The sequence below is a fragment of the Euphorbia lathyris genome, chromosome 10 (genome assembly GCF_963576675.1).
Source record: "Euphorbia lathyris chromosome 10, ddEupLath1.1, whole genome shotgun sequence".
In the NCBI taxonomy this organism is placed as follows: domain Eukaryota; kingdom Viridiplantae; phylum Streptophyta; class Magnoliopsida; order Malpighiales; family Euphorbiaceae; genus Euphorbia; species Euphorbia lathyris.
This window is the reverse complement of record NC_088919.1, coordinates 34,015,567-34,026,403: the sequence shown is the minus strand read 5'-3', so window position 1 is coordinate 34,026,403 and position 10,837 is coordinate 34,015,567. Positions and strand designations below refer to the sequence as shown.

Below are 10,837 nucleotides of genomic sequence, written 5' to 3'. Positions count from 1 at the left end.
GCGGGATCCACGGGCGGCTGTTGTGATGGATGCCAGGGGCAAGGCACCCCCGATCTCGGGGGGAGATGTTGGGCGGGGGGTGCCTGGCGCGGGGCTGTGCGCCGACAGTGCCGGGCACTGCCCCGGTTCTGTCGGGCGGTGGGCTGGGGCTATCGGCGCAGTGCCTAGCGCGGGCTGTAGGTTTCCGGGCAGCGATGGGCAGGCTGGGGCAGCGGCAGGGGGGCAGGCTATCTCGGGGCAGGATCATTCTAGTAAAACGGCTATGGTTGGTTTTGAGGGTGGAGTTCAAGGTCAGGGGAACGCGGTTTCCCCCAGAACTAGGGTTCATATGAATGAGATTGGTAAAAGCTCTTGGAAGGATACGGTTATGGGGGTGGTTGAGGAAGAGCCGGGTATAGAGGAAGTTTTAATGGTGGGAGAATCTGATGATATGTTCTCGGATTCTGATGAGGAGGAGAGTGGCCAGGATGATCCTCTCTGTCCGGTTATTAGACTTTCCGCTGCAGAGAAGCGTGAGCTCAGAGAGAAGTGGAAGGTGTCTTTAATAGTTACTGTCTTGGGGAAGAGAATTAGCTTTAACTATTTTGCCCAAAGGATACAAGCTCAGTGGGAAAGGAAAGGTAAAGTCAGTATTACTGACCTGGAAAATGACTACTATGTCATTAAATTTACCAGGGTTGAGGATTATAATTCGGTAATCAAGGGAGGCCCGTATATCATCTCCAACCATGTTTTGTCCTTACGGCCTTGGGTTCCTAATTTTAATCCTCACGACTGTTCGGTAAACAGGATTTTGACTTGGGTGAGGTTCCCGGGCCTTACCATTGAGTACTATAGTGAAAACTTTCTCAGTAAAATAGGAGGTCTGGTTGGGAAGGTCCACCACGTGGACAAAACTACAATTGGGGCCATTAGGGGCAAGTTTGCTAGGGTTTGTATAGATGTGGATCTGGCTAAACCTTTGTTGTCAAAATTCTGTGTTCGTGATAAAGTGTTTTTTATTGAGTATGAAGGCTTACATAACATTTGTTATGATTGTGGCATGTATGGTCATTCTCAGGAGGGGTGCCCTAAAAGGGAGAAGGTTGTTAAGGAGATTGTTGAGGATAGTGTGGGGAGAACCGAAGGGAACCAGGGGAACGGAGGGAACTTTGGTCCCTAGATGGTGGCGAAGAGGCCCGCTAGACATAGAACTCTACCTTCAGTTGTTCACAATCGTCCTCCTGACATCAACTCTAATTTCAAGTCCTCTCCCTTAAAGCCTACTGTTCTTCCAGATGTCAAGGAGAAGCCTATCCTCAGAACTAGGGAGGAGCCTGGAGCTTCTTCAGCTGTCATGCCTAGTTCTAGATTTGGGGCCCTAACGATTGAGGAAGTTCAAGATTTGGACCAGGATGAGGATCATATGGATCAAAGCATGCCAGGTTTGGAGTCTGTGGATCCAGTCGAGAAGGTGGTTGAATCTGTTAACCCGCTTTTTGTCTCCAAAGATGAAGCCCAGGGGGGGACCCTGGCCCTGGCAGCTCGAAGGATGAAGAAAACAAATGAGGTTAGTATTCCTATTCTTGGTGGTGATCCTGGGATTGGGAAGGCTATGGGAGTTAACAAAACTAGTATGAAAAAGCTTAAAGGAAAGCAAAAAAGTGTCCAAAACACTATGGCTTTTCCAGAGAAGAGGGGGCCTGCGGGTACCTCGGCAAGGCTCTCAGGAGCCCCTAGTAAACACCTGGCTTAGGTGTGGGGGTGCGGTCAGTCTTCCTCCTTTCTATGGATTTGTTGTGCTGTAATGTTAGGGGTGCGGCTAGCAAGGCTACCCGTATCCATGTTAATGATCTAATTAAACAATTTAATCCTTCTTGTTTTGCTTTAATGGAAACTAAGATTAGTGGAGATAAAGCAGATGAGGTGGTTAAAAAGTTTAGGAACTGGAAATGTATTAGATCGGAGGCTACTGGCCGGGCTGGTGGGATTTGGCTTTTCTAGAAGCCAGATCGGGTTCATTTTGATGTTATTAACATGGATAAGCAGTTTATTCATTGTAAAGTGAGTGTCTCCGGTAATAAACCTTTCTTAATTACCTTGGTGTACGCCGACCCTATTCTTGCCAATAGGAAACGACTTTGGGAGGTTCTTTACTCTTTGAGTGTCAGCATATCTGAGCCTTGGTTTGTGGCGGGTGACTTTAATGATATTGCTTTTATGAGTGATCAGAGAGGGGGTTCGAATCATTATGTTAATCATTGCCTTCATCACAAAAATAGTATGGACTTATGTGGCCTTTCTGATCTTGGGGCCTCTGGTCATAAGTTCACTTGGAAGCGCAACAGTACCTTTATTCGTTTGGACAAAGTTTACGCGAATATTTGAGCTCAGACTACTTTTCCTGAAAGTTCTGTGTTGAATCTCCCTTTCCGTCATTCGGACCACTGTCTTATTTTATTTAGTCTGATGAGAGGCGGTCGTATTAAGGGTGAGAGACCGTTTCGTTATCTTTTTTGGCTTGGGAGTCTCATCCTAATTTTAAAGAGTTCGTCCATGATAATTGGAAACCCCACGCGAATGTCCTTCAAGCTGCTGAAGGATTCAGGAACAATGTGCTGGGTTGGAATAAAAATGTTTTTGGGCATATTATTAGGAGAAAGAATAAATTATTGAATAGAATGGAGAGCATTCAGCGTAGGTTGGAGGTTAGGTTTGATTATGGTTTGAATGGCCTGCTCAGAACCCTTCAGAAGGAGCTGGAAGCTGTGCTCAGGCAAGAGGAGCTTATTTGGTTTCAAAAGTCTAGGAAGTCCTGGATCAGAGATGGGGATCGAAATACCAGGTATTTTCATCTCTCTACCATTATCAGAAGGCAGAGGAATAGAATTGATGCTATTAAGAATTCTAATGGTGAGTGGGTGTATAAGGATGAGGATATTCAGAGATTGGCCCTGGAGTTCTATAAGGATCTGTTTAAAGAGGAGCCTGTGCTTCTGGAGAGGGCTCATTCTGTCACTACTTTCCCTATGGTTGGAGAGGATAGCATTCGGGAGACTTTCCGCCCTATTTCCATGAAGGAGATTGACCAAGCCATTTTTAGTATTGGGGCTACCAAAGCTCCTGGGATTGATGGTCTGCCTGCTGGTTTTTACCATAAGCACTAGAAGGTCGTGAAGGAAGGTATCTATAACTTTATCATAGGGGTTTTTAATGGCTCTCAGGATATAGAGCTGGTGAATAGAACCCTTTTGGTTCTGATCCCTAAGATTGAAAAGCCCTCTTCTTTCTTCCATATGAGGCCTATCAGTCTTTGTAATGTTCTTTATAAAACTGTTACAAAGATTGTGGCTAATAGAATTCGTTGTATTCTTCCAGAGATCATATGCCAGAATCAGGGAAGTTTTGTGCCTGGTAGACAAATGATGGACAATGTGGTGATTGCCCAAGAGATGGTCCACACTATAAAGACCAGGAAAGGGAAGAAAGGAATTGTGGCTCTTAAGTTGGATTTGGAGAAAGCCTATGATCGCATCAACTGGAGTTTCCTGATGGAGAGTCTAGAGAGAGCAAGGATCCCGGACAGTTGGAGAAGGTTAATTAAGGTTTGTATCTCTTCACATGTGTTTCAAATTATGATTAATGGGGACATGTCGGAGGAGTCCTCTCCAGGCCGGGGTATCCGTCAAGGTGATCCTATAAGTCCCTTCCTTTTCGTTATTGCGATGGAGAGGTTGTCTCATCTGATCCAAGATGCTGTTGATAATGGGAGCTTCAAACCAGTGGCTATCAATAGTTTTTGTCCCCAGATTACTCACTTATTCTTTGCAGATGATGTGTTGATTTTTCTGGAAGGAAATGAGGAGCAATTGAGTACTATTATGGATATTCTTGACTGTTTCTGCTCGGCCTCTGGTCAGAAGCTTAATGTCTAGAAGTCTAGAATGATGTGCTCTAATAATATGAACCAGGGTATCTGTAAAAGGCTTAGTGATCTGTCGGTATTCCTCTAACGAGATCTCTCGAGAAGTACCTGGGTATTCCCCTCCAAAGTGAGAGAGTGTCCAAAATGTCTTTTAAAGATACTTTGGATAAAGCCAACTTGAAGTGTGCCACGTGGAAAGCTAAGACTCTCTCTCTCGCTGGCCGTCTTACGTTAATTCAATCTGTTAGTTGTGCTACTCCCAATCACATTATGCAGGCTTGTCATCTTCCCGATCCTGTGCTTAAGGATCTTGACAAGATTAACCGTAGATTCCTTTGGGGGGAGGCTTAGAAGGGGAGGAAGATCCATCTTGTCCCTTGGAGTGAGGTTTGTCAGCCTAAGGATTCTGGAGGTCTGGGCATTAGGAAGGCCAAAGATAATAACAAAGTCTTACTTATGAAACTCCTGTGGCGGATGTGGCAATCTCCTTCTGCTCTTTGGGTCAAGCTGTTGTGCGGGAAGTACCGGAAGGATAAGGTGTTTGGGGGGCCTAAGGATAGGGTGGTTAATTGTTCCTTTCTTTGGAAAGGCATTAGTGCGATTTTTGCTGAATTTTGTGCTGGGATTGGGTGGAATGTGGGTAATGGCAGGTCCATCAGTTTCTGGAAGGATACTTGGATAGGTGAGAAGCCTTTATTGGAGGTTTGTACTTCCTTGCCCCCAGTGGATAGTCAGGACTGGATGATCGCTGATGTGGTGGACTCCGAGGGTGAGTGGATTTGGGATAAATTTGATTCCTACCTCAGCCTTGAAATGCTCCTTACTATTAGAGGGGTTCACATTAGTAACCTTGATGATGATAAGGACAGTTACTGTTGGGCTCTGACTAACAATGGGACCTATTCGTGTAAATCTGCTTATCAGGCATTCTTTTAGGATTTGGATCCTTCCTCCCTTGGGGTGTGGAAAGCGATTTGGGCCTTAAAAGTGAGGAATAGGTTGCTTACTAATTCGGACAGGAAAAGGAGGCACCTGGTGGATTCTGGAGCCTGTAGCAGATGTAGAGGGTGTGAGGAGACTTTGTGCCATGCTCTCAGGGATTGTGAGAAAAGTAAGGCGGTTTGGAGGGGAATTCTCCCTAGGGATGTGTTACCTTCCTTTTTAGCCCATCCTGAAGAGGATTGGTTTGTTGATGGAATTAAAGGGAGTCTTATGCCTGGGGATAAAGGTGTTCTTCTTTTTGTGGTGGCTTTCCATCAGGTTTGGAGATGGCGGAACGAGGATATCTTTGGAGGAGGAGCGGTCTATCAGTCTAATGTCCTTGATTTCTTTTCAAAGAAGATTAGTACTATGATTGAGAGTTTTTCTGAAGACCCCTTAGCTAGGGATGTTCTGAGGAATGAGGTCAGTCTTTTAGGCTGGAGTAGGCCAAGTGAAGGTGTGGTGAAGCTCAAAACTGATGGTTCTTGCCTTAGAGACGGGCGAATTGCCGCAGGAGGGGTCCTTCGAGATGATGGTGGCAGGTGGATCTCTGGCTTCTCTCAGAACTTGGGAATTGGCTCTTCCTTTTCTGCTGAGCTTTGGGGGATTCTATCTGGCCTTAAGCTTGCTAAGAATCTTGGGGTGAGGAAGCTTCTGGTGGAATCTGATAACCAGGAAGCGGTTAAAATGATTCAGGAGGGCAATGTTGTTTGCAGAAACAGTCTGACTATTATTAAAGGCATTAAAAGGATTAGTTCCTCCTTTGATTCGATTAGGTTTGCTCATATTTATAGGGACCACATTGCGGACCGTCTGGCAATGGAAGGGCACTCTAGTTTGCTGGGTCTTTCTACCTTTTCTTCACCTCCGAACTTCATCTCCTCTTTCATCTTGGAGGATGTGGTGGGAGTCAGTTTTCCTAGGCCGATCCCGGGTTGAGCGGTTCTTTGTTTTGTTTGTTTTTCTTTTCCTTCCTACAAAAAAAAAATAGAGAGGATGGAGAGGCTCTTAGTAATTTGAGGAGCCACTAAGAGGCTGTTGGAACTGATTTTTCATTCTCCCTCCTTAAATTTTAACTTAAGAGCCAACTTAAGAGGCTGTTGGAGATGCTCTTAATGACTATTAATTATCATTTAATTGTATTTATTCCCATTCATGGATGGTAATAAGGCGCCTTTTGGTATTCTTAGAACCGTCGAGGCGTATGTACGCTTCCCTTGAGAATAATGGTGGGTCTTCATTACTCGCTCTCATCGGGTGTATCTTGTTATGGCGTGTCTCGTCATGGTCCACGTGGCGTGGCATGATGCTAGAGACTCCTTCTTTTTCCTCATTATTTGCATATTCACCTCTACATTAATCCTGCATTAATTCCACATTAATTATGCATAAATCTCTCTTTTAGAAGGAATAATGGTTTGCCATTATTTCTATTAATTTCCCCTTATTCTTGATTCTAGAATAATTTGGGTTGTTATCAATAAGGATCAAAATTCGACACCCATAGCTCGAGTCTGAAGGTTCCTGGCCAAACATTTACAATACCCCTTCCAAAGAGCCCTGACCTTTGCCTCCTTTGAATTCAAGATTACCTAAAAAAAATCCCAGTTTGATCGCAATCAGTTGCTAGGGTTCACAGGTCCCTAGATTTTGGATAGGGTCTGCTTAAGGTCTTTGACCTTCCAGGGGGTATCCCCTTTCGATAGGATTAGCAGACCGATTAAGGAGTGGGAACATAGGACAAGACGCCGCTCGTAGGTAGCCTGTGAAATACGAACCGATTTGAGGTCGCCAATGTTAGATACCTTGGTCGTGGAAGGATGGGCTTCAGGGATGTGCTTCCGCAAAACTGTTGTGAATGAAGGAGGGGGGCTGGGCGATGATGGAGTGAGCAATGCCTGAGGAATGGCCAAGTCGAGGGCGAAACGTATCTTTGGATTGAAGAGAACTCCAATACTGATGAAGTCGTCCACAGGGGGAGAAACAAGGTTTGACCGGCCATGGTGGCTAGACGGTGCAAGCAGAAGACGTCAACAATGACTAGGTCATCTTTAAAGGATCATATTCAATTGTGTTATTTTGGTTTCTCGTTTTTTTTTCTTGAGTTAATTCACTTAATGGAAAATTAATCAGATTGGATTAATTCAGGTTAATAACAATTAAAATCAGTGTAACCTTTAAAACGTTTTAAGGAATTAATAATAAATATTAATTTAATTTAATTCAATCAATGAGATAAAATTTTGCACTAACCACTAAACTTTAATAAATATTAATTTAATTTAATTCAATCAATGAGATAAAATTTTGCACTAACCACTAAACTTTAAAACTATAAATTGAAGTTTAATATTATATTTAAAAATTAGGATTTTTTAAAAGAAAAATTAGGATTTTTGATGGAGTGTAAAATCTGATTTTTTTTAATATTTTAATAATATTTATATTAGTAACCATCAAACTTTTTTTAAACCCCTATAGTAACCATCAAACTTTAAAACTATAAATTGCATATATTAATATTATATTTAAAAATTAGGATGTTTGATAAAGTCACAAGTCACCAAAATCTGATTTTACATAATATTATTTTTTTGTTACACGGAAAACATAACCCTGAAGAAAAACGAAATAAAATTACGTAACTCATACTCTTCTGGTTGATCTGCCGAGCCGATCATCCTCAAAAATAGCTTGGATGTCTAAGGGGGCTCTTTACTCATAAAAGTCCAAAGCACTTTTTCCTGCGAAATTTGTCATCTACTCAGTCGCTTGGTTTCTTTCGCGGTAGGTATATATTATTTTGGCGTTCCAATTTCCATCCCTAAGACGTCCGCACTTATGTAGCAGCCATGTTTGATGGTGTTGATTCCCCAGGTCCCCTGTTATACTTATAATAATAATAATGATATATATATTTATGTTCATATTTATGTATAAGTTGTTGGCTCTTATATTTAGAAAATAATACTAACTGGATAAAGATTAAATACCGTTTATATTCTTTTCTTTTCTTTTTTTGAAAGACCGTTTATATTCTTTTCAAAAAAAAAAAAAAAGATTACCGTTTATATTATATAAACGTTAAAATAGGAAAAAAATTAGTTAAATTTGAAAATACAATTAAAATATTAAATAAACACTAGGTTGCTTTGCCGCAAAGCCAAAACCGGCAATTGTAAAACATATAAATAGCAGTGAAGTAGCTGTAGAGCCATGAAATGAGAGAGAAAACAAAACAGAGCTGGAGAAGAGGGAAAACGTCTCTTGTAAGCTTTTCTTCTTTTTCTTTCAGGGGTTTTTCAATTTGAATTGCATCCCTCTTCATCTTCTTCAACCCTAATTTCATCTAGAACCCCTTTTCGCCTGATTTTTTTTTGCTTGTGTCCGTATTTGATCAGACGGTTACTGCATCTTTATTTTTCTGGTTTTCAGATCAATTATCGTTTTTCTTCTTCCACAAGCTTTTGCGACAAAGACATATTCCAACCACCCATGATCCGACTCGTTACTGATTCTGCTGCTGTTTCTTCTACTACTTGTACCGGCAATGATAAAGCCCAGATTAGCGAGTCGGGCAGTCCGGCATATTCAACTCTTCGATCGCGATATCTGGTCGTGCACGACCTCATTAATGGTAACTTCATAACTGTTTCCTTCTTGGTTTCTCTTCAGTTCATATTCATTTTTTCTCTTTAGTCTGTTAAAACTATGAAATTCTTGTGTAGATGGAAGAGATGATATTGGTAGGCCTGATTCTGATAAATTCGAAACCATCCTTAACAAAGTGGAAAGCTTGCACCAGCTAGGTATTCGTTTACTATTATTCGGAACTGTTCTTTCTATTGCGTTTGTTGATTTAGTATTTTATTCAGGTTCATCTTAAAGCATTTTGCTACTAGTTTCTTAATATTGAAGCTTTTAATTTGGAATTCGAAATGCTTTATTACTGTTTGATTGGTAAGAATGTGGGAAGGAATTCTCATAAAAAAAACCCTTTGATTTGTCAATTTATGAATCCTTTATTATTGAAACGTCTTTGACAAATAACCGTTGTGCTTCCATAAATTTGATTGCGTAATTAATGTACTTCTGACTCTTGGCGAATAGTGATATGGAATTGAATTGTATCTTTGATTTCATACATGGAATTTGTTGGTTTCTCTTCATTAGTTTCTAATTTCTCTCTTGTTTCCCTCTCCTTAATATGGATTTCAGTATGGACACCAAGAGAACAAGTAGTTGATGCAGTGGCTTTTTCAAGTATCACAAATTCACTGGCAGATTCTGTGAAGGTACATGGGATTGACGGGATAACTCCCTCAGATCTTGTAAATAGTCTTCTTACAGACTTTGGACAAGAAGGTAGGCCTGGAAGTAGTGCAGAAGGTGGAAGGGTCTCAGTAGAGTGGAAGAATATTGGAATTGCAGCCTCACATATATTTAGAAGCTGCCCTGGTTGCTGCACCATGTAATACCAGTAGATGATATTCTTTTTTTCTCACTCTAATTTGGAATGTTTGAATAAGTATATATAGTTCTGTTTCTTCACAGGCTTGGTCCTATGAATTCCGAATTAAAGAAAAGGAAGGCTATTGTTAGGAAACATGTGCAATCAAGTAAGCGTTCTAAGCCTGAAGAGGTGAGTGTTTGAGCGATTCGGGTACTTTTTCTTAAAAGAAAATTAGAAGAATAAGTAACAGGCACGTCTTTATTCCTTGTACAGACACTGAAATATGATTTATATGACTAGACACTACTCACTATTGTATTATTTGTGATATGCCATCTGCTAATGCATGTGAAATTGTTGCCTTTTATGCTTAACAAAGAACAGAAGGAATGATTTTTTGTTTTATTAAGCAGAGTATTTTTCACGTAAGGATGTTTTCGTGCACTATACATAGACCTAGTTCATTTTTCATCCTCTTTTATGCAATTCGAACACTTATTTATCTTTTATTTTTGTGCAGGTTGATGGTACTTTTGAGGAAGAGAGAACAGATACAGACAAAAATATGGCTACTATGTTTAATATTTTAAGAAAGAAAAGAAGTGTTAAACTGGAAAATTTAATTCTGAACAGAAACTCCTATGCGCAGACAGTAGAGAATTTGTTTGCCTTGTCATTTCTAGTTAAAGACGGCCGTGCTGAAATCATTGTGAATGAGAATGGTTGCCATCTAGTTTGTAAGATCTTTAAAAATTCTTTTCTGAGTTCAATATAGTTCGCTCTGCCTTTCTTCTGCCCTTTTATGCATTTTTGTTTTACATGTCAGCTCCTAAGAATGCTGCTGATGCCAGTGCAGTTGCCTCAGGGGAGGCTGTATACAGGCACTTTGTCTTTAGATTTGACTTCAAGGATTGGAAGGTAATTGGATCAAGTTCTTGTCATTCATTATGAATATCTTTTGATTGCTTGAGCAACTTAGTATGTTGGTGATTCCAGAATACATGATCTGTAGATTTTTGTTTTACCCAATTGCAAATTATATTCGATAATTTGAAAGCCAATGTGAAATTTGCAGTTCATGGTGTCATCTGTTGAAATTGGAGATGAAGTAATGCCGAATAGAAATAAAAGAAACCTGGTATATAATCAAGATATAGTATCTGTAGAATCTGAAGAAGCAGGACCTGACACTCGAATTCGGAAACTGTCGAGGAATCGGGGATTGGTTTCACAGGAAGAAACTATGTCGGAGGATTCACCTCATTTACTTCAGACAATGAAGCCAGGCTAGTTGACAATGGGAGGGAGGGAGGGATGTAGAAGAGCTACTTGTGAATTTTAGTATCATTTAGACAGTCGATTAGCTATGTATATGAGTAGTTCACTAGGTTCATCATTCTAACACAAGGTCAAACTTTTAAAGTTTTGACCTTTCAGTTCCATTCCATAAACCACAGAAGCCCTCTTTTTCATTAATTTGTATCAAATTCAATTGAATA

The 10,837-nt window shown here is 40.8% G+C and overlaps 1 protein-coding gene across 1 annotated transcript; it reads left to right on the top strand.

The window, feature by feature from the left end:
• The first annotated feature begins 8,021 nt into the window (after positions 1-8,021).
• On the top strand, positions 8,022-10,837 carry LOC136209065 (non-structural maintenance of chromosomes element 4 homolog A-like). Its single transcript, XM_066000422.1, has 8 exons — positions 8,022-8,154; positions 8,321-8,522; positions 8,614-8,694; positions 9,104-9,356; positions 9,440-9,527; positions 9,859-10,075; positions 10,165-10,256; positions 10,414-10,837. Exons 1-8 carry the CDS (start codon positions 8,107-8,109, stop codon positions 10,627-10,629), a joined length of 1,197 nt encoding a protein of 398 aa, XP_065856494.1. The 5' UTR covers positions 8,022-8,106; the 3' UTR covers positions 10,630-10,837.

Coding starts and splice junctions, on each gene's coding strand:
- LOC136209065 (XM_066000422.1), top strand. CDS start 8,107: ATGAGAGAGAAAACAAAACAGAGCTGGAGAAGAGGGAAAACGTCTCTT. Junction 8,155..8,320: donor GAAGAGGGAAAACGTCTCTT/GTAAGCTTTTCT, acceptor TCTGGTTTTCAG/ATCAATTATCGTTTTTCTTC. Junction 10,076..10,164: donor GAATGGTTGCCATCTAGTTT/GTAAGATCTTTA, acceptor TTTACATGTCAG/CTCCTAAGAATGCTGCTGAT.